The sequence below is a fragment of the Hyla sarda genome, chromosome 9 (assembly GCF_029499605.1).
Source record: "Hyla sarda isolate aHylSar1 chromosome 9, aHylSar1.hap1, whole genome shotgun sequence".
In the NCBI taxonomy this organism is placed as follows: Eukaryota; Metazoa; Chordata; class Amphibia; order Anura; family Hylidae; genus Hyla; species Hyla sarda.
Window position 1 is genome coordinate 169,070,040 of NC_079197.1, and position 23,809 is coordinate 169,093,848.

Genomic DNA, 23,809 nt, shown 5'->3' on the forward strand with positions numbered 1-23,809 from the left:
GGTGCCTCCAGCTGTTGCAAAACTACAACTCCCAGCATGCCCGGACAGCCAACGGCTGTCCGGGCATGCTGGGAGTTGTAGTTTTGCAACAGCTGGAGGCACCCTGGATGGGAAACACTGCTCTAAGATGTCTATACAAAATACGTTTTGGGAATCTTATAATGGATTCATAGGGGATCAGAATTCCAATGTGATGAAGAAACACAATAAAATCGAAATAATCGCATAACTAATAAAACTCATATTTATTATTTTCAGTCAAAAACTTTTTCATCAATAAATAATAATAAACATTTAGAAAAAGTTAGTGGCCCTTTAGGTAAAAACATTGTCCCGTATATGAGTCTTCTGATGTTTAACCAGATGTGACTTCAGGGAAAAGCTCCTCCCACAATCAGGACATAAATATGGCTTCTCCCCAGTGTGAATTCTCTGATGTTCAATCATAACTGATCTCCAGGAAAAACATTTCCCACACTCCGAACATGAAAATGGCCACTTTCCTGTGTGAGCCTTCTGATGTCTCAGAAGGTGTGACTTCTGGGTAAAACATTTCTCACATTCTGAACACGGGTATGGTTTCTCCCCTGTGTGGATCTTCTCATGACTCTTAAGATATTGTTTGTGTGTGAAACATTTCCCACACTCCAAACAGAAATATGGCTTCTCCCCGGTGTGGATCTTCTGATGACTCTCAAGATATTGTTTACGTGTAAAACACTTTCCACACTCCGTACACGAATATGGCTTCTCCCCTATGTGGATCCTCTGGTGTATTAAGAGGTTTGGCTTATGGATAAATCCTCTCCCACAATCCGGACATGAGAATGGCTTCTCTCCAGTGTGGGATTTTTCATGCTCGGCAAGGTTAGATTTTTTGGTAAAACATCTCCCACATTCTGAACATGAATGCGGCTTTTCACCTGTGTGGATTCTCTCGTGGGTAACAAGACTTGATTTCTTGGTGAAACATTTCCCACATTTTAAACATGAAAATGGCCTCTCGCCTCTGTGAGTCCTCTTATGTATCGTAAGATTAAATTTGTTTCTGAAACATTTACCACATTCAGAACATTGGAAAATTTCACTTTTCTGTGATTGGTCAGAAGAAGCTTCCTCCAAATCAGATGTTAGAGCTCTGTTAAGGAACGATGGTATATGTGGGGGACATGGATGTTCTCCAGACGTATCTCTGTATTCTGCTTCATCTATGTTGTTGGTGTATGGAAAATCTGCTGGAAATAGGAACAAGATCAGAACGAAGATAACCAAGGGACCAAATGCTTCCTGGTGGTACAATGCTGAGGAACATCTCTTGCTGGAGGACACCCTCACAGAAATTGAGACCATACACATAAATAATATGGTGGTCTCTCCAGAGTTGGCGCTCAATGACCCATAGTAAGAAGGAGAGCAGGGAATACATGACTATGTTAAAGGGGTTATCCAGGAAAAAAAAAAAGTTTTCTTTATATCAACTGGCTCCAGAAAGTTAAACAAATTTGTAAATGACTTCTATTAAAAAATCTTAATCCTTTCAATAATTATCAGCTGCTGAAGTTGAGTTGTTCTTTTCTGTCTGGCAACAGTGCTCTCTGCTGACATCTCTGCTTGTCTCGGGAGCTGCACAGAGTAGAAGAGGCTTGCTATGGGGATTTGCTTCTAAACTGGGCGGTTCCCCAGACACGTGTCATCAGAGAGCACTTAGACAGAAAAGAACAACTCAACTTCAGAAGCTCATAAGTACCGAAAGGATGAAGATTTTTTTAATAGAAATAATTCGCAAATCTGTTTAACTTTCCGGAGCCAGTTGATATGTAAAAAAAAAAGTTTTTTCCTGGAATACCCCTTTAATACATACCTGTGCTGCCATCGGTGGGGATCTCCCATTCAGACCTCATATTAGGCTCTTTTTCTTCTACTATATCTTCATCTTTAATATCAATAAAATCTTCCCCCTGATTGAAGATGTAGAAAACATTATAAACAGTACAATATATAGAACCTTTGCCTTAAAGGGGTACTCCGCTGCTCAGCGTTTGGAACAAACTGTTCCGAACGCTGAAGCCAGCTCCGGGAGCTCGTGATGTCATAGCCCCGCCCACTCATGACGTCATGCCCGCCCCCTCAATGCAAGTCTATGAGAGGGGGCGTGACAGACGTCACGCCCCCTCCCATAGACTTGCATTGAGGGGGCGGGGTGTGATGGTACGAGGGGGCGGGGCTATGATGTCACAAGCTCCCGACTCCAGCATTCGAAACAGTTTGTTCCAAACACTGAGCAGCGGGGTACCCCTTTAATGTACTGTATTTGTTACTTGTGGACTCCAGAAATCTGCCTATATTCTTCTTACTGTGTATATATATATATATATATATATATATATATATATATATATATATATATATATATGAAATACAATATTCATATTTGTTTACACATACCTGAGCCTGAATATATCTTTACACAATCTATATTATACTAGCAGAGTACAGTGCATTGACTGGTCCTCCTACCTACCGTATTTTTCGCCATATAAGACGCACTTTTTCTTCCCCAAAACTGGGGGGAAAAAGTGTGTGCGTCTTATACGGCGAATACACCCCTATCGCGGCGGTCCCTGCGGCCATCAACGGCCAGGACCCGCGGCTAATACAGGACATTGCCGATCGCGGTGATGCCCTGTATTAACCCTTCAGACGCGGCGATCAAAGCTGACCGCCGTGTCTGAAGGGAAAGTGACACTAACCTGGCTGTTCAGTCGGGCTGTTCGGGACCGCCGCGATCTCACCGCGGCGGTCCCGAACAGCCCGACTGAATAGCCGGGTTAGTGCTTACAGGACACCGGGGGGGACCTTACCTGCCTCCTCGGTGTCTACTCCGTGCAGGCATCCCCTGTATGGCCGGCGCTCTCCTTCCTCGTCATCACGTCGTCGCGTACGTGCGTCGGCGTGTCTAACGACGTGATGGCGGCGACGGAGAGCGAGGATACCCGGCCGGCACTAGAGACGTTCCGGAGCGACGGGGACAGCGATGGAGCGAAATCCAGGGCAGCGGTGACGGGTCCGGGGCGGTGGGGGCACGTGAGTATTACCTCCTATGCAGTGGTCTTCAATCTGCGCACCTCCAGATGTTGCAAAACTACAACTCCCAGCATGCCCGGACAGCCAACGGCTGTCCGGGCATGCTGGGAGTTGTAGTTTTGCAACATCTGGAGGTCCGCAGGTTGAAGACCACTATTGGGTTCAAAATCTTTATTTTTTTAGATTTTGCACCTATAAATTGGGTGCGTCTTATACGCCGGTGCGTCCTATAGGACGAAAAATACGGTAAACCTTGTGGGAAAGGAAAAGCAGTAATGACGCTTTTTTCCTCATATCCCGTCCTCATATCCTGACCTCATTAGTCCCCCAAAACACTCTCGGCACCTGCTGGACAGTCGGCAGGATGTGTTAAAGGGGTATTCCGGCCAGAGACATCTTATCCCCTATCCAAAGGATACTGGATAAGATGTCTGATCATGGGGGCTGAAAGCCGCTGGGATCCCCTGCGATCTCCGTGCAGCGCCTAAATTCTATGCCGGGCCGCTGCTCCAGTATCGGAAACCTCTGTGTTTTCAGGACTGGAGATGTGACATCACCCCACGCCCCCTTGTGATGTCATGCCACACCCCCTCCATTCATGTCCGTGCGGGTGCTGCATCGAGATCACGGGAGGTCCCTGCGATCCGACATCTTATCCTCTATCCTTTGTATAGGGATAAGATGTCTTTGGCCGGAGTACCCCTTATGGGTCCGTTGACACGTACACAGATTTGATGCGCAGGATTTTCTGCTGCAGATTTCAATGTAAATAAATGACTGAGCGCAGCTTCTAATCGGCAGTTACAAATTCTATGCATCAAATCTGCGCAGTACCTTTAAAGGGGTACTCCGCTGCTCAACAGTTCCAAACGCTGGAGCCGGAGTCAGGAGCTCGTGATGTCATAGCCCCGCCCCATCATGACATCACGCCCCGCCCCGTCAATGCAAGTCTATGGGAGGGTGCGTGACCTCCCAATAGACTTGCATTGAGGGGGTTGGGGTGTGACATCATGAGGGGACAGTTTGTTCCAAACGCTGAGCAGCAGAGTACCCCTTTAAAGTCACGGGCAATTCCTGCAGCCTGAGAGTAACACAATCAGAAGATGTAGGGGAAGTCTTATAGACACATATTATGGGGGGAGATTTATCAAAACCTGTCCAGGGAAAAGTCACTGGGAAAAGCCCATAGCAACCAATCAGATCGCTTCTTTCATTTTTGAAAAGCCCTCTGAGAAATGGAAGAGCGATCTGATTGGTTACTATGGGCAACTCAGCTACTTTTTCTCTGGACATGATTTGATAAATCTTCCCCCATACAGTATTTACATCGGTTCCATCTACCTGATCATCCTGTAGGACATCCTGACAATATGGAGGACTGTGAGGACTCTCCGGTGTATTACTTCTACTGTATTCATCTGTAATAAACACAAAAATACTGAAAATGACTGAATAAACCAGCAACACTGTCCTATAGCGACCAATCGCAGCCTCCATACCTCATAGAGGACATATGACGGAACAAGTAACTAACACAAAATAAAGACAAACGCGGTGGGTGCAGTTCAGTGGGGGTCCCAGGACTCCAAAACTTCACATAGATTAAGGAACACTGCAGCAGCACTCCTGGGCTTGTGGTAAAAACTTGTTTAAAGTGTTTATTCCATCATAATGCAGAAGGCGAAGGCCCTGGAGTGCTGCAGTGCTCTATCATCTATCAAACATAAAGGAGGAATTGATCACTAGTGCAGATTTTTGTGCAAAGCGAAACCTGCTGCACAAGCGTGCGGTTTTCTTTACGTTGCGCATGTCACTTCATAAATTTGCCCCTGGAAAATGTAAAGTAGGGTGAAAAGCTCACACACATTCCTACACAGTCACTGGAGCATGTTTGTACAAAAAAATTTTTTTGTGCAAGTGGCCCCGGGTGCCACTCACAAGGGGGGGGGGGGGGGGGGGGGGGGCCATGACAGAGTCATCCTCCCATCCACTTCTGCACTGCAAACGCGACGCTTTTCTGCCCGGTGCCTGCATCTGTGGAGTCAGAGAGCAGGGGGAGGAGTGTTGCGGCGGTGCGCAACGTGACGTCACAAAGCTGACGCCGCCTTCACGGATCTTTTAAAGGAGCGGAAGGATCCATCACCAGCGGTCAGACGGAGGCATCATCAAAATGTAAGTAAATAATTCTATGTGAAGGGAGGGGGTGTAAATAAGGGGGGGGGAGGAGGGGGTGTAACTAAGGGGGGGGGGGGTGTAATTAAGGGAGGTGCGGGTGGGGGGGACATATGCTCTAGGTACGCCCCTGGGGGGGGGGGGGAGCACATAAGGCCGCAGGGCATGGCCGGAACAGCTGTAAAATGTTGTAATATTTGTAGTATTTTTGCTAAAAAACACTGAAAGATCACTGGAAAAACCCATGAAAAACTGTACTGTGCGAACAAAGCCTAAAGTGGAGCCTAAAGCCCCACGATAGGTCAGAGTGTCCTCTTACCCTGTGATGTGAGGGGCTGCTGATCCTCCATCATGACTATGTCCTTGTACTGATCCTTGTGTCCTTCTAAATACTCCCACTCCTCCATGGAGAGATAGACAGTGACGTCCTGACACCTTATAGGGACCTGACAGACACAATGATACGGTCATCATCCGGACACATTCTACCTGTGATGTCCCAGCATTCCCTGCAGCGCTCACCTCTCCGCTCAGCAGCTCAATGATCTTGTAGGTCAGTTGTATGATCTTCTGGACATGGCTTCTCTCTTGTATCAGAGACTCAGATGGAGATGACATCATTGTGCTCCGCCCTCCTGACACACAGGGAAGGACACCGGGGGCCACATGGTTATCGGACGACTTCTTCACTATGGTGTAATCCTGTGTATGGAGAGAGACGGGATTAATAGAACCATATGTGGGGGTAGAATCCCTCACCTCTCCAGTCATGTCGTGGCCTTATTAATAGAGATAATTGTGATGTCATGTGACAAACATCCCAGAATCCTTCACCTCCATAGTCATGTCAGATAAATGTGATGAATCCCAGAATCCTCACCTCTCCAGTAAGCAGGTAAATGATCTCCAGGGTGAGGTTTATTATCCTCTCAGCCATTTTGTTCCTGTCCTTCTCCATTCCGGGGGGTGGATCATTCATAAAAATGATAAATATCTTCAGCTGGAGACATCAAAGCAAATGTGGACAAAAGAAAAAAATAAACAATAATAAAACTAGCAATATCCTTCATCCCCATCTCATGGGAAATATATTAGATACCAGACATGATGATGGAAAAAAAGGGGGAATTTATTTTTATTGGTTTTATTACTTTTTATTTTTATTAATTTTTATTAATATATTTTGCTGGAGGTGCAGTGAAAATAAAAAATAAGTCATACTAACCTACCTTTGTCCCCTGCAGCTCCTGTTCCAGCACCTTTTGGACCCCCTGCTTACCACTTGTTCCAGTCCATGAGTAGGCAGGTCCCGCTGTGACAATTTATCTGGGATGGAGGAACAAATGTTAACGAACGGGGAACAAGAAGGTGATGGAACAGGAGCTGTGGGGGGGGGGGGGGGGGTGAGTATGGCTTATTTTTTATTTTTAGTGGTGGTGACACAGAGCTGTATATTTGGGATCACACTGGAGAAAAGATTAAAGGGGTATTCCAGGCAAAAACATTGTATCCCCTATCCAAAGGATAGGGGATAAGATGTCTGATCGAGGGGGGCCACTAAGCCCCCTCCCATAGACATGAATGGAGGGGGGTGTGGCATGACGTCGCGTCCCCAGTCCCGGAAACCTGGAGGTTTCCCAAACTAGAGATTCAGCACCCGCATAGAATGCGGGTGCTGCAGAGAGATCAGACATCTTATCCCCTATCTTTTGGATAGGGGATAAAATGTTTTTGCCCGGAATACCCCTTTAATGACTTTGCTGTGTCTATTGAGGGGCACAGATCATCAGGTCCTTAATTGTGAACAAAAGGTAAAGATGAGTCAGAAAAGTAATAGTCCCCGGCACCCACACAGCCAGCTCCATAATAGCATTAGTGTGTACTCACCTATAATGCCACAATCCGAAACAGGGAAGTCTGGGAGCATAAAAGAATCTTAAACTCTCCATTAAGTATAAATCGTGCTATTCCCAGGAATCAGATCACCACTGATATCTGTACAAAGAATGAAAATACAAATGTTTGCATATATATTATACTAAATAAATTATACTATCCAATAGCAGCTTCCTAGGACATGTGACCTGTATCCTGAAGTTCGACACAGAATATAATAATCATTTTTAAACTATCAGTTGCACTTTTTTTTGGCAAGAAAAAATAAAATGTTAGAGTGTAAATGGGGCCCAGCACCAGCATACCCGCCCAACTATTTCCTTAAAGTGTTCCTGTCAGATCCCCAAAAAAAAAAAAAACTGTAATATGTTCCACATTACCGAATTCTGATCATGAACATTACATTTTTATGTCTCTATCACCTATATTTAACAAAAAAATAGCATATTACAGCTGCTCAATGTCTTTTTCATCTTCTCAAAGGGAGGGGGCGTGTCCTTCTCTTGCCTTCACTATAATGACTCCTCCCCTTCTCTCACTCTGCTGACTCACTGCTCACAGAGGAGCCTGGCAGGCCTGCTCTGTAACCCTTTCCTTTCTGGCTTTATGCTGTACACACACACACAAAATGATTATTGGAGATTGCCTGTACTCTACCACCAAAGACACTCACTATGGTGAGTGTATAACTTACATCTTCCTATGTCATTCATGTGTGCCATCCTTAGGCAGTCCTGCAATGCTGGGACTTGTAGTTTTGGAATAGTTAGGGGTACAGTGTTTGGATAACTCTTTTTACAGCAGTGTTGCCTTCAGCTGTATGCGCACAGCTTTTGTAAAACTACAACTCCCAGCATGCCCAGACATCCTTTGACTGTCCAGGCATGCTTGGAGTTGTAGTTTTGAAACAGCTGGAGGCGCATGATTGGTAAAACTCTGTGTTACAGCAGTGTTGCTGCAGGCTATGTTCCTCCTGCAGCCTTGTCAATCAGCCATCTCGTGTCCATGACCCTTGGACATCCTTATGCTGCTGTGGGACTCATCAGTATCCCAAGAGGTATGGGGACCCCTAGTGGTGGGATTTTGAAAGGCAGCTTTCTTTAATAAAATGTGATTTTAAAGAAGTATATTAGAAAAACTATTGTTTTGCCAAGATGTACAACATATAAAAAGTTTTATATCTGACAGCGCCCATTTAAGTTTCCTCGTGGGAATTATTATATAATGTGGTTTGATCAGAGAAAGTTCCCACAGACTATGCTATATGTATTATGTGATTGCATTGATCCCTATAAGACACGCCCCATTCAGCTGCAGTAGAAGGGGGTGTGGCTTATAAACTAACTTTACCATCTCAATATGGAGATTATATATAGCCAGGTCTGCTCATCTACATGATATAATTCCATCCACATGAAAAGGAGGTAACTTAATCAAATAAGAAACCAGTGTTATCTTACTGAGAGTATGCTTAGATGCACCATGGCTGCCTGGTGTGCATGGAAATACCTAGGAGAGAGGCAGGGCCAGATTAAGGCTGCCTGGAAGATGGAGCACTTAATTATGATGCCCCCACGACAGGTTCCCCACATTAGCTTGGCAGTATAGTTCCCCCACATTAGGTGCAGTACAGTTCCCCCACATTAAATGCAGTATAGTTCCCCACATTAGGTACAGTATAGTTCCCCCACATTAGGTTGGCAGTATAGTTCCCCCACATTAGGTTGGCAGTATAGTTCCCCCACATTAGGTGCAGTACAGTTCCCCCACATTAGGTGCAGTATAGTTCCCCCACATTAGGTGCAGTACAGTTCCCCCACATAAGGTGCCGTATAGTTCCCCACATTAGGTGCAGTATAGTTCCGCCACATTAGGTGCAGTATAGTTCCCCCACATTAGGTGCAGTATAGTTCCCCCACATTAGGTGCAGTATAGTTCCCCACATTAGGTGCAGTATAGTTCCCCACATTAGGTGCAGTATAGTTCCCCCACATTAGGTGCAGTATAGTTCTCCACATTAGGTGCAGTATAGTTCCCCACATTAGGTGCAGTATAGTTCCCCCACATAAGGTGCCGTATAGTTCCCCACATTAGGTGCAGTATAGTTCCCCCACATTAGGTGCAGTATAGTTCCCCACATTAGGTGCAGTATAGTTCCCCCACATTAGGTGCAGTATAGTTCCCTCCACATTAGGTGCAGTATAGTTCCCCCCACATTAGGCGCAGAATAGTTTCCCCCACATTAGGTGCAGTATAGTTCCCCACATTAGGTGCAGTACAGTTCCCCCACAGACATACAGCGTATGGCTGGAGGCTGTATACCTGTTTACTGCCCCACTTCAGTGTTCCGACCACTGCTCCGGGGTCACGATCTACTGCTATGGCCTATGGGCCATAGCAGTAGGTCCCGGGACCGGAGGAGCGGAGGGCGGAACACTGAAGATGACGTGCCGCTGGTGACTTACCATGCACAAGCGTCTTCCTCCGTTTTTAAAGTTAACGCGGGGCCGCAGAGAGGTAACCGGGGCATCCTTGTGTCCTGAAAAGATTTTTCGGGGCACAGGGATGTCCCGAATGTGACGGGGGCCCCCTGCGTGCACGGGGCCCGGAGCAGGCACTCCATGAGCCAATGATGATCCAGCCCTGGAGAGAGGGGGAGAGGGAGGAAGCTTGATAACAGGAGAAAGAAGCATTTTTCTCTAAAAAGATATATTACAAAGTTTCTTATCTTCACTTGTACTACTGATCTATGCAAAGTTGTTTAACCTCTTAAGGATGCTACGCCCTGTGCCTGGTCTATAACGGGGGTCACGCCATAGCGGGTCGGTCCTGGCAGCTAATGAAAGCCAAGACCGTGGGCTAATTGTGTGCAGCACCGATTGTTGTGCCGCGCACTATTAACCCTTTAGACGCGGCTTTCAAAGTTGATCACTGCATCTAAAGTAACAAAAATACACTCCCGGCACTCCCGCACCGTCAATGGCGTACGCGCAAAAAATTCCAAAGTCCAAAATAGTGTATTTTTGGTCACTTTTTATATCATGAAAAAAATGAATAAAAAGCGATCAAAAAGTCTGATCAATACAAAAGTGGTACCGTTAAAAGCTTCAGATCATGGCGCAAAAAATTATCCCTCATACCGCCCTGTACGCGGAAAAATTTGCAGAGAATTTGCTTGTGTGTTTACCCTTTTGTGGATGTATTTTTACACCTTTATAGGTCTAGACCAGTGTTTCCTAACCAGTGTGCCTCCAGCTGTTGCAAAACTACAACTCCCAGCATGCCCGGACAGCCAACGGCTGTCCGGGCATGCTGGGAATTGTAGTTTTGCAACAGCTGGAGGCACACTGGTTAGGAAATACTATGGAGTCCAGGTTGTTTAGCTCACAGAGCATTGTCTGGACTAGATACAACTGTATCCACATCTCAGCTGAGAGCAGGACTAGCTATGTATGGGGTCTGCAGACCCTTAATATAAAGAAGTGTTCTCATTCACTGACAGCAAACAGATATATTGAAAACTTCAAAAAATTCATGACATATTACCAGTAACTTACCTGTATATACTGTTTAGAGGTGCAAGGACCTTTGGTGATGTCACACGAGGGCGGAGTTACATGGTTTATTTTCCTGAAGCGTCCAATGGCGTGAAAAGTGGCAGGTTAAAGGACCTTTGATGATGTCACACGAGGGCGGAGTTACATGGTTTATTTTCCTGAAGCGTCCAATGGCGTGAAAAGTAGCAAGCTAAAGGACCTTTGATGATGTCACCGTCACATGATCAGTACATGTTGAGGGGCGTCAGTCTAATTACTTGCTGCTTCCGCGTCACATGATCGTGACATCATTAAAGGTCCTTTGTCCACCGTGGTCTGGAGTCTCCTGCACAGTTAGTGTAAGTTTTACTCTATTGTTATTGTGTAGTTTTAGGTTATTGTTATTTTTACATGTAGGGCTGTGTGCACACGTTCAGGTTTTTATTTGCAATTGCACTTCGTACCTGACTTAATATTGTACTTGATATTAGTGGTAAATCTTTGTTGTTACATATAGCATTTTTTTGTGAAAAACTTCAAAATATTGTGAAAAATTGGACAATTTCTGTTTTTTTTTCTCCCCCCTCCTTAAAGGAGATATCCAGTGGTGAAAAACGTATCCCCTAATCCTAAGGATAGGGGATAAGTTTGAGATCGCTGGGGCCCGACCGCTTTCAGCGGTATACAATTCCGCAGCTGAAATTGTTCTGTGCTAAGAAGGAATATGTTCACAGTTTGGCCCTGTGATCTACCCCCATAGACCCCACACCCCTCCCCGATCACAGATTGTAAGGCCTTGGTTTTTTACTTTGATTCTTCGATAACGAGTGATGGAGCGGAATGTTAGTGTAGCATGTGGTATAGTGTATAGCTCAGGGAACCTGTGCTGTATATTGTACTGTACATGATTGAAATTTATTGTACAATTTGTAATGACGACTGGTTACCCAAGCTCTTTCAATAAACTTGGCCATGGTGGAGAATTTGGAAGCTGATTGATTCTGTGGACAGGTGTCTTTCATACAAGTAACAAGCTGAGATTAGGAGCACTCCCATTAAAGGAGTAGTCCATTGGTGAACAACTTATCCCCTATCCTATGGATAGGGGATAAGTTGCAGATCGCGGGGGGGGGGGTCCGACCGCTGGGGCCCCCCGCGATGTCCTGTACGGAGCCCCGACAGCCAGCTCGAAGGGGGCGTATCGACCCCCACACGAAGCGGCAGCCGACACGCCCCCTCAATACAACTCTATGGCAGAGCCGAAGCGCTGCCTTCGGCAATCTCCGGCTCCGCCATAGAGATGTATTGAGGGGGCGTGTCTGCCGCTGCTTCGTGCGGAGGTTGACACCCGCTATCTGGCCGTAGAGCCTGGCCCCCGTACAGAGAGATTGTAGGGAGCCCCAGCGGTCGGACCCCCCGCGATCTCAAACTTATCCCCTATCCTAAGGATAGGGGATAAGTTTTTCACCACTGGACTACCCCTTTAAGAGAGTTTTTAGGGGTTGAGATCTGACTGCTCGGACCCCGGCTGATCTGTAGAATGTGCAGAGACGTACTTGTGTCTTGACTCTGTCTCCCTGCCCTGTCCCTTATTATCTATGCTGTTGATCGATGGTTGGACTACCCCTTTAAGTATTGCCGCCTTCATAGGAACTATATCTATTACATATGATTTACCAAGGCTCTGTGCTCTCTCACTATTTTTATAACCATAATGTGGTGAAATATTTCATATACTGACCTTTTATTATCCATTCTTAGGATTGGGATATAACTTCATCCAGTGGTTTGGCAGTGTCTGGTATTAGCAGATTTCATGGCGGTGAGTAAGATCTGTAGTTTACAATATTGACCTTCTACTGTCCCCTCCTCACAGGCGTCATTTGCTTCAGTGACTTCATTCCTTTGCCTCGCAATGTGATGTAGCAGTGTTAATAAAGTTAAAGTGTACCAGGTGTTTGCAAAAAAACCTTTTTATATAATAGATAACTATTACCTGTGTGTCTCTAAGCCGAGGCAAAATACAGTGTGGGTGGAACAAGTCTGTGCAGAGCCCGGCCTGTCCTCACTTCCTGTATTTGGTCTCCTCACAGGGACACACAGGCAATAGCTGCAGGGACAGCATTTATATATACAGTGATCCCTCAACTTACAATGGCCTCAACATACAATAGTTTCAACATACAATAGTCTTTTCTGGACCATTGTAACTTGAAACCAGACTCAACCTACAATGGACAGACAGTCCAGATCTGTGATACCTGTCAATGGCCGGAAGAACCGACCAATCAAAATGGGCATTCACTGGTAAAACCCCTGTATTACTGAAGTGTATGCACTGACTGGTGTCTGGTAGCGCCTCCTACAGTACAGGGAGGTATTACATGTTCTGTATTCTTTACCTGTATTACTGAAGTGTATGCACTGACTGGTGTCTGGTAGCGCCTCCTACAGTACAGGGAGGTACTACATGTTCTGTACTCTTTACCTGTATTACTGAAGTGTATGCACTGACTGATATCTGGTAGCGCCCCCTACAGTACAGGGAGGTATTACACGTTCTGTACTCTTTACCTGTACCAGGGTTAGTTGCTCCTTTGGACACCAGGTGAGGGCGGCTCCATGTTACTTTTTAGGACACTGTGTACTGTACAGGACCCTGAAGAAGCTCCTGTCCTCTACATAGACCAGTGTTTTCCAGGCAGGGTGGCCCCAGCTGTTGCAAAACTACAACTCCCAGCATGCCCGGACAGCCTTTGGCTGTCCGGGCATGCTGGGTGTTGTAGTTTTGCAACAGCTGGAGGCTCCCTGCTTGGGAAACCCTGACATAGACAGTGATTTACAGCTCCCAGCAGATCTTTTATTACTTTTATATGTAAGGATTTGCTTTATCTATATTAGTTATCTACTTATTTATCTTTAATCCTCACTTTTTCCTATTTTTGGATGACATTTTGGTGCCTTTAGAACCAATTACCAGGTTTCCATAGAGTTCTGGTCTCAACATACAATGGTTTCAACTTACAATGGTCGTCCTGGAACCGATTAATATTGTAACTTGAGGGACCACTGTATATTGATTATAAAGTGTATTACAAATATACATAGAATGTTATTATCTACATTATATAAAAAGTTTTACAAATGACAGGTTTACTGTAACCATTTTGTTCTCCTTGGTTTTACAACAGAATGACATCAGTCGCATTGTGGAGTATTAGCAGTTTTTACGCTATGCATTGGCACATAGTAGTACAGCCAAATGGTTAATTTGTTGTCTTTACATGTTAAAAAAAATATATATATTTTTTTTAAATATATTTGTGTGATAATTACTTATGGCTGTTAGGAAGCATTGTAGGGGGTTATCCAGCTAAGAAAAATGTATCCCCCTATCCAAAAGATAAAGTATATGTGTCAGATCGGGGGGGTTGAGGGTTTTTTTTTGAGGGGGGGGGGGTTGAGGGGGGTTTTGGGGGGGGGGGGTTGAGGGGGGGGGGGGGACGGACGGTCAGCATGTGCCCTCCATTCATCTCTATGGGAGAGCAGAATTGCTGTACTCTTGAATCTCCAGCTCTCCCATAGAGATGAAAGAATAATGTGTTGATTAGAGATGAGCGAACTTACAGTAAATTTGATTCATCACGAACCTCTCGGCTCAGCAGTTGATGATTTATCCTGCATAAATTAGTTCAGCTTTCAGGTGCTCCCGTGGGCTGGAAAAGGTGGATAATCCTAGGAGACTCTTTCCTAGGACTGTATCCACCTTTTCCAGCCCACCGGAGCACCTGAAAGCTGAACTAATTTATGCAGGAAAAGTCATCAACTGCCGAGCCGAGAAGTTCGTGACGAATCGAATTTACTGTAAGTTCGCTCATCTCTAGTGTTGATCACCGCTTTGTGCTGTGGTCCACATAGCTCCCTGCAGAGTCTGGCGGAGGGTCCCAAGGGTCGGACCCGTTGACATCTAACACTTCCCCCTATCCTTCATACTAATACTTGTTTAAAGGAGTACTCCGCCCCTGGCATCTTATCCCCTATCCAAAGGATAGGGGATAAGATGTCAGATCGCCGGGGTCCCGCTGCTGGGGACCCCCAGGATCGCCGCTGCGGCACCCTGCTATCATTACTGCGCAGAGCGAGTTCGCTCTGTGCGTAATGACGGGCGATACAGGAGCCGGAGCAGCGTGACGTCATGGCTCCGCCCCTCATGATGTCACGGCCCGTCCCCTTAATGCAAGTCTATGGCAGGGGGCGTGACGACCGCCACGCCCCTCCCATAGACTTGCATTGACGGGGGCAGGCCATGATGTCACTAGGGGCGGAGCCGTGACGTAACGATGCTCCGGCCCCTGTATTGCCCGTCATTACGTGCAGAGCGATCTCGCTCTGCGCAGTAATGATAGCAGGGTGCCGCAGCGGCGATCCTGGGGGTCCCCAGCAGCGGGACCCCGGCGATCTGACATCTTATCCCCTATCCTTTTGGATAGGGGATAAGATGTCTAGGGGCAGAGTACTCCTTTAACTACAGATGGGTGTAGATGGCCGAATAACATTGTAATATGAAAGCTGAGATTGCTGCTTTACATTTTATAGACAATGGAGGAGAAATACAAATTGATCCACAAATTCCTCTCCACTGGCGAAATACCGTCCGGTTACAACAAACCTCAGAAATTCAGCTTTCGACGGACCTGTGCCAGGTATTCGCTGAAGGGTGAGTATCTGCAATGTAGTAAACTGTAGAAAAGCAGGAGTCCAGCGCAGGATATAGTGCAAAATAAAAGCTGATTCTTTCTTCAAGCCACGAGACAGCAGGATACTTTGTATGTGGCTTGAATAAAGAATCCGCTTTTATTTGCACTATATCCTGCGCTGGACTCCTGCTTTTCTATATTACCTTGGTGTTGGTTCACACAGTGCGTCAGGTCTCTGGCTGAAGAACTATCTGTCTATAGCAGTGGTCTTCAACCTGCGGACCTCCAGATGTTGCAAAACTACAATTCCCAGCATGCCTGGACAGCCGTTGGCTGGGAGTTGTAGTTTTGCATGCTGGGAGTTGTAGTTTTGCAACATCTGGAGGTCCGCAGGTTGAAGACCACTGCTATAGACAAATAGTTCCTCAGCTCACCTCTTCATTTTACTATAGACCAGTGGTCTTCAACCTGCGGACCTCCAGAGGTTGCAAAACTACAACTCCCAGCATGCCCGGACAGCCGTTGGCTGTCCGGGCATGCTGGGAGTTGTAGTTTTGCAACCTTTGGAGGTCCGCAGGTTGAAGACCACTGGTCTATAGTAAACTGTAGTCAGAGTCTGGCAGGTAAGAAGTCGGGGACATCTCGGCTGAGTTAGAGGTTTCCTGCATATACAAATCCCTCACAGCTTCGATCACATCTCTTATCCCAGTCCACAACTAGACGGGAGCTTCATTGTTATAAACTGTGACAAATTCAGGAATTAGAGCGAAACGCTCACCTGGTATCTTTATAAATAATGAATAATATTTAATCCAACATTGGGGACAGGTACAGGGGAGCGGACAGGTAAAGAGGGAGGGGGTGGTGTTTCTGGCCACGGTCCGTGTTGTGCATGTGGCTCTTTGTCAGGTCCCCTCAGGGTCCTAATGAAATGCTACGTTGTGGACACGGACCGGACGCATGGAGAGGGGCGTTTCGGGCAACAGTCGCTGCCGCGCATGTATCACTTCGTGAGGCACCTGAGGGACCCTGGTGGAGCGCTATGTGCACAACATGACACGAAACAAACTGGTGAAGAGGAAGGGTGGCGTTTCAGGTAACGGCCAATGTCACACACACAGCACTTCATCAGGCCCATGTCACACACACAGCACTTCATCAGGCCCATGTCACACACACAGCACTTCGTCAGGCCCATGTCACACACACAGCACTTCGTCAGGCCCATGTCACTCACACACACACACACACACACACACACACACACAGCACTTCATCAGGCCCATGTCACACACACAGCACTTCATCAGGCCCATGTCACACACACAGCACTTCGTCAGGCCCATGTCACACACACACAGCACTTCATCAGGCCCATGTCACACACACAGCACTTCATCAGGCCCATGTCACACACACAGCACTTCGTCAGGCCCATGTCACACACACAGCACTTCGTCAGGCCCATGTCACACACACACACACACACACACACACACACACAGCACTTCATCAGGCCCATGTCACACACACACAGCACTTCGTCAGGCCCATGTCACACACACACACACACACACACACACACACACACACACACACACACACAGCACTTCATCAGGCCCATGTCACACACACACACACAGCACTTCATCAGGCCCATGTCACACACACACACACACAGCACTTCGTCAGGCCCATGTCACACACACACACACAGCACTTCGTCAGGCCCATGTCACACACACAGCACTTCATCAGGCCCATGTCACACACACACACACACAGCACTTCATCAGGCCCATGTCACACACACACACACAGCACTTCATCAGGCCCATGTCACACACACACACACAGCACTTCGTCAGGCCCATGTCACACACACACAGCACTTCGTCAGGCCCATGTCACACACACGCAGCACTTCGTCAGGCCCATGTCACACACACACACACACAGCACTTCATCAGGCCCATGTCACACACACACAGCACTTCATCAGGCCCATGTCACACACACACACACACAGCACTTCATCAGGCCCATGTCACACACACAGCACTTCATCAGGCCCATGTCACACACACACAGCACTTCATCAGGCCCATGTCACACACACACACAGCACTTCATCAGGCCCATGTCACACACACACACAGCACTTCATCAGGCCCATGTCACACACACAGCACTTCATCAGGCCCATGTCACACACACACACACACACAGCACTTCATCAGGCCCATGTCACACACACACACACACGCAGCACTTCGTCAGGCCCATGTCACACACACACACGCAGCACTTCGTCAGGCCCATGTCACACACACACACGCAGCACTTCGTCAGGCCCATGTCACACACACACGCAGCACTTCGTCAGGCCCATGTCACACACACACGCAGCACTTCGTCAGGCCCATGTCACACACACACACGCAGCACTTCGTCAGGCCCATGTCACACACACACACGCAGCACTTCGTCAGGCCCATGTCACACACACACACGCAGCACTTCGTCAGGCCCATGTCGCGCACACACGCAGCACTTCGTCAGGCCCATGTCGCGCACACGCAGCACTTCGTCAGGCCCATGTCACGCACACGCAGCACTTCGTCAGGCCCATGTCGCACACACGCAGCACTTCATCAGGCCCATGAGGGCGTTATGTGTGCGACAATGACCAGACAGGTGAAGAGAAAGGCTGCTGTTTTCTGACATCGGGTGCAGCAACAGGGGAGCAGACAAGTGAAGAGGGAGGATAGTGTTTCGGGCAACAGTCTGTGTCGAGCATGTAGAGCCCCTGAGGGGCCTGACGAAGCACTACGTGCGCGACATGGACTGGACAGGTGATGAGGGAAGGGGGTGCTTCGGGCAATGGACCATGTTACAGACGTAGCGCTTTGTCAGCCCCCCGGGGCTTGTAACATGCTCGACATGGACTAAATGGGTGAAGAGGGAGGGGGGTGTTTCGATAAACTGTCTGTGCCACTCACGTAGCACTTCGTCAGACCCCTCATGGACCGTTGCCTGAAACACTCCCCTCCCTCTTCACTTGTCCGCTCCCTTGTTGCTGTACACAATGTTAGAATAAAGATTTTTTGAAGATACCTGCTGAGTTCTCACGTCTTCTAATTTCTTGATTTGCCTAGTAAATTGTAGCGGTTTTGGAAGATGGCTTTTTCAATAAATCTATTTCATCAATTTTCGTTTCGGTACAGACGGCGAACTTTTCTTTGGGAAGAGGAAAGTCGTCAAATCGGAGGAGGAAGCCCGCGCCCTTTTCAACGAAGTGCATGCGTTACCGATTGGTTCTCATTCAGGCATTACTAAAACATGTTCTGCAATCTCCTTTGAGTGGTACTGGAAGGGCATGAGTATTGACATCGCCAACTGGGTACATACTAAATATTTTATTTATATATTATTATTTTTAATATTTTTTATATTTTTGCAAAGCTGTACACATGGTAACATCAGTTTTATCCCCAGGTTCAGGAATGCGAGCAGTGTCAAAAGGTTGAGAAGCCCCTGATGGCCCCACAGACATTGCCGTGTATTAAGGTAAAGATCGAGTATACCTAACCCAGCGCGCATATATAATGTTGTGCACTCTGCTGACTAGTTTTTTTTTTTAACTCCTTAAAAGGGTACTCCGCCCCTAGACATCTTATCCCCTATCCAAAGGATAGGGGATAAGATTTCAGATCGCCGCGGTCCCGTTGCTGGGGAGCCCTGGGCGCTATCATTGCTGCACAGAGGGAGTTTGCTCTATGCGTAATGACGGGCGATACAGGGGACGGAGCAGCGTAACGTCATGGCCCCGCCCCTTGTGACTTCACGGCCCGTCCCCTTAATGCAAGTCTATGGCGGGGGGAGTGACGACCGCCGCGCCCTCTCCCATAGACTTGTATTGAGGGGGGCGGGCCGTGACGTAACGATGCTCCGGCCCCTGTATTGCGCGTCCTTACGTGCAGAGTGAACTCGCTCTGTGCAGTAATGATAGCGCGGTGCCACAGCGGCGATCCCGGGGCTCCCAGCAGCGGGACCGCGGCGATCTGACATCTTATCCTCTATCCTTTTGGATAGGGGATAAGATGTCTAGGGGCGGAGTACTCCTTTAAGGGACATCAGAAGTAAATGTACGTGCTGGTACTTGGTGCACCAGGATGTACATTTACATCCTGTACATGAAGCGAGCACAGGAGCTGCGCTCAGTTCATGCATCACAGGTCCTGGCTGATCCGCAGGGGATCAGATCAGCCAAGATGGTGGCCACAGGTCTCCTCCCCTGCCTCCGGCCGTCATCACGGGGTTTTCTTCTCTTGTCTACCTTCCAGTAGATTGCCAATAATACTGATCAGTGATATGCCTATGCATAGCACTGAACAGTATTCGCATCTATCGGGACATAAACAGTGTAAAATAAAAAAAATTGTATTTAAAAAAAAAATAAAATCGTCCCTTTTTTTTTTTTCACTCCAAAAAGTGTTAAAAAAATTAAATAAATCAACATACTTTTAAACATACTTATTCTATTTTTTATTTTTTATAGCCGTACAATAATAGAAAAGTATGTAATCACGGGTATCATTTTAATCGTATTGACCCACAGAATAAAATAAAACATGTCATTTTTACTGTAAAGTGTACAGCGTGAAAACTAAACCCTTCAAGATTTGCCAAATTGCCATTTTCTTTTTAATTTCCCTACACAAATAAAAAAAATTTTGTTGCGCCATACATTTTATAGTTAAATGAAAGAGGTCATTACAAAAGGACAAGAGGGGGGGGGGGGGGGAACAAGCTTTCATATGGGTCTGTGGAGGGAAATATAAAGTTGTGGCTCTGTCAAGGCTATGAAGAAAAAAACTAAAATTCAAAAATGGAAATTGGCTTAAAGGGGTACTCCGGCGCTAAGACATCTTATTCCCTATCCAAAGGACCCCGTTAGAATCAGTCCCTGGAGCGTGTTCAATGGTGATCACGGGGACTGAGCTGTCACGCCCCCTCCCATAGGCTTGCATTGAGGGGGTGGAGCGTGGCGTCACACGGGGCGGAGCCGTGACGTCACAACGCTCTGTCACCGTGATCGCCAGTAATCAGACCCGGAGCGAACACGCTCCAGGGACTGATTCTAACGGGGTGCTGCGTGCAAGATCAGGGGGGTCCCCAGCGGCGGGATCCCCGCGATCAAGTATCTTATCCCCTATCCTTTCGATAGGGAATAAGATGTCTTAGCGCCGGAGTACCCCTTTAAAATTTTCTTTTAAATCAACTGGCTCCGGAAAGTTAAACATATTTGTAAATTACTTCTATTAAAAAATCTTAATCCTTCCTGTACTTATTAGCTGCTGAATACTACATAGGAAATTATTTTCTTTTTGGATTGCTCTCTGATGACATCACGAGCACAGTGCTCTCTGCTGACATTATTATAATAATAACTCTTCATTTATTGATGTCCTTAGTGGGATTTGAACCCAAGGCCCCAGCGCTGCAAGGCAGCAGTGCTAACCATTGAGCCACCATGCTGCCCTTAGCATACATCTGCTATGCATGGTTACTAAAATGGACAGAGATGTCAGCAGTGAGCACTGTGCTCGTGATGTCATCAGTGTTCCAAAAAGAAAGGAATTTCCTCTGTAGCATTCAGCAGCTAATAAGTACTGGAAGGATTAAGATTTTTTAATAGAAATAATTTACAAATATGTTTAACTTTCTGGCACCAGTTGATTTAAAAGAAAAAAGGTTTTCACCGGAGTACCCCTTTGATGGCACATTGATAATGTTTTCAGGGCCAGCTTTATTACGTGTGTGTGTGTGTGTGTGTATATATGTATAAATATATATAGCTCACTGTGTGGTCTTCAAATACATTTACACAGCCCTTTTATACAATTTTAATGAATTTGTATAATATCTATTATTATTATTATTTTTTTTAAGGTGTCCACTGTCTGGGAATTCGTAGGCATTGACATGATAGGACCTTTCCTAACAACGCAGGAAGGCCATCGGTATATCCTAACCGCTACGGATTACTTCTCAAAATGGGTAGAGGCTTTCCCAATGAAGACAAAATCTGCTCCGGAGGTGGCAAGGCACGTCTGCTCCATGATTTATCGTCACGGTTGCCCAAAAAGGATACTTTCCGACCAGTGTAGTGAATTTGTCAACCAAGTGCGTGTTCTTACATTTAAAATTGAAGATAAACTATTTTATTTATTTTTTTATTTAAAATTTAATTCATAATTTTCTTTTCTTTTTGGTCGGTAGCTGAACAGCCGGATCTGCACTCTCCTGGGAGTTGAAAAAAGTGTATTCGCAGCTTACCATCCCCAGGCGAACGGGCTCGACGAGATAACAAACCAAAACATTATGCTGTAAGATTCCTCCTCCAGAATATTTTATGTAAAAATATTCTGATCGGTCAATGCTGAGACCCCTACCGATCTGGAGTACCGAAAAGTGTCAGCAAGTTTCACTATGCTTGTTGCTACAATCTCCATCCTTCGACCCCACAGATTTATAATGGAGCCACAGGACTGAGATCGTGGCGAGATGGGTTGTGAAGCTCATTGACACTCAAATTTTATGCTTCGTTCTCCTGAGCGGTATTGGTCTCGGCATTGACACCTTGACTGATCAACATATTTAGACTTTCATTTCTTATAATGTTCTTCCTGGATCCAACTTATTTCTATGACTGTATGGTTATTGCGAAACTTAAAGGGGAACTCTGCCCACAGACATCTTATCCCCTCAGGGGCAGACACAGACAGCAGAGGGCCCCTGTGCAAAGAATGTGCCTGCCCCCCCCCCCCCCCAGGGACCTGACCCGCAGCACTGTGCCCCCTCATGTAACCAGACCCTACAGGAGTGCCCCACTTACCCTGTGCGTGTAGTGTCGCCGCCTGCCTCATCCGGCACAGCCCCGGGTGCAGTAGCCCACAGGTGGATGGAACTGCTCCTGAGGTGGGCTCCAGGGGGCCCCTGTCCCTCTCAATGTGTGGCCCAGGCCCGGTGAGTACTCCCACCCACTCACAGTACTTGCAGAGTACTTCTCTGTTGCCTTTCCTTTTCTTCATTTGGTCCAGACACCAGGATTTCTTCCAGCTACATCTTCTCTGCAGGGTCTGATGCCCGGAAATCATTGGTTCCTTAATTTGTCAGCAGATCCTCATCCTATGTATGAAGACAAAAAGAATTATATTTCTGCCAACCACTGCACCCTCTACATATATGATGGATATGTGTGTGTATATAATAGGAGTGATTTATCATACATACACACATCTATCATACATACACACAAACACATAAATCTATCATACATATACAGACATTCCCTCCCTCTTCCTCGGTTTCCTCATCACCGCATACCCCTCATCCTATCCTCAGTCTCCTCCCCCACTCCATCATTGGTCTTCTCATCACCCCAATGCCACCTCCCCCCACCAAACCCAATCCTCTGTCTCCTTATCACCCCACACACTCCATCCTCTGTCTTCTCCCCCCCCCCCCCCCCCCCCAAAAAAAAAAAAAAAAAAAAACTGTCCTCAGTCACCTAATGACCAATACATAAATTTAGGTGCACTACTGTGGTAGATGTAGACAGTGACCTATGACTAACCCTCAAACTGATGTTAAAATTGAGACCTTAGCCAGTATATCCTTATATGAAGGACATACCTGAGCCCGCACACCAACGCCAAGGTTTCTCAAGTGGCACAGGATCTAACACTAACCTACCTGTGCATGATGAGCAAAACAGGAGCCAGTGGGCAATTACAGCAGAATTAGGTCCAACTCACAGCCTGCTCCCATTACCGTATTTTTCGCTGTATAAGACGCACTTTTTCTTCCCCAAAACTGGGGGGAAAAAGTCGGTGCGTCTTATACGGTGAATACACCCCTATCGCTGCGGTCCCTGCGGCCATCAACGGCCGGGACCCGCGGCTAATACAGGACATCACCGATCGCGGTGATGCCCTGTATTAACCCTTCAGACGCGGCGATCAAAGCTGACCGCCGCGTCTGAAGGGGAAAGTGACACTAACCCGGCTGTTCAGTCGGGCTGTTCAGGACCGCCGCGATTTCACCACCGCGGTCCCGAACAGCCCGACTGAATAGCCGGATTAGTTCTTACAGGACACCGGGAGGGACCTTACCTGCCTCCTCGGTGTCTTCTCCGTTCAGGGATCCCCTGTATGGCCGGCGCTCTCCTTCTTCGTCATCACGTCATCGCGTACATGCGTCACGACATGATAGCGGCAACAGAGAGCGAGGATACCCGGCCTGCAGCAGAGACGTTCCGGAGCGACAGGGACACGGCGGGGACACAGCGATGGAGCGACATCCAGGGCAGCGGTGACGGGTCCGGAGCGGCGGGGACACATGAGTATTACCTCCTCC

At 46.9% G+C, this 23,809-nt stretch overlaps 1 protein-coding gene across 7 annotated transcripts in view; it reads right to left on the bottom strand.

The window, feature by feature from the left end:
* Positions 1 to 244: 244 nt before the first annotated feature.
* Positions 245 to 23,809, bottom strand: part of LOC130290298 (oocyte zinc finger protein XlCOF7.1-like) — a 33,257-nt gene continuing 9,692 nt past the window's right edge. Inside the window, exons 2-10 of one of the 7 annotated variants that reach the window (XM_056537714.1) lie at positions 22,440 to 22,579; positions 7,144 to 7,251; positions 6,482 to 6,582; positions 6,137 to 6,256; positions 5,779 to 5,958; positions 5,576 to 5,702; positions 4,426 to 4,502; positions 1,862 to 1,958; positions 245 to 1,235 (exon numbers count right to left, since the gene is read on the bottom strand). In XM_056537714.1, coding sequence (XP_056393689.1) covers positions 316 to 1,235; positions 1,862 to 1,958; positions 4,426 to 4,502; positions 5,576 to 5,702; positions 5,779 to 5,958; positions 6,137 to 6,235 — 1,500 coding nt within the window. In that variant the 5' untranslated portion in view covers positions 6,236 to 6,256; positions 6,482 to 6,582; positions 7,144 to 7,251; positions 22,440 to 22,579 and the 3' untranslated portion in view covers positions 245 to 315. Of the gene's footprint in view, positions 1,236 to 1,861; positions 1,959 to 4,425; positions 4,503 to 5,575; positions 5,703 to 5,778; positions 5,959 to 6,136; positions 6,257 to 6,481; positions 6,583 to 7,143; positions 7,252 to 9,617; positions 10,254 to 10,709; positions 10,829 to 22,439; positions 22,580 to 23,809 lie in introns of those variants that run through there. The other 6 variants (XM_056537713.1, XM_056537711.1, XM_056537712.1 and 3 more) reach the window with 6 other exon arrangements.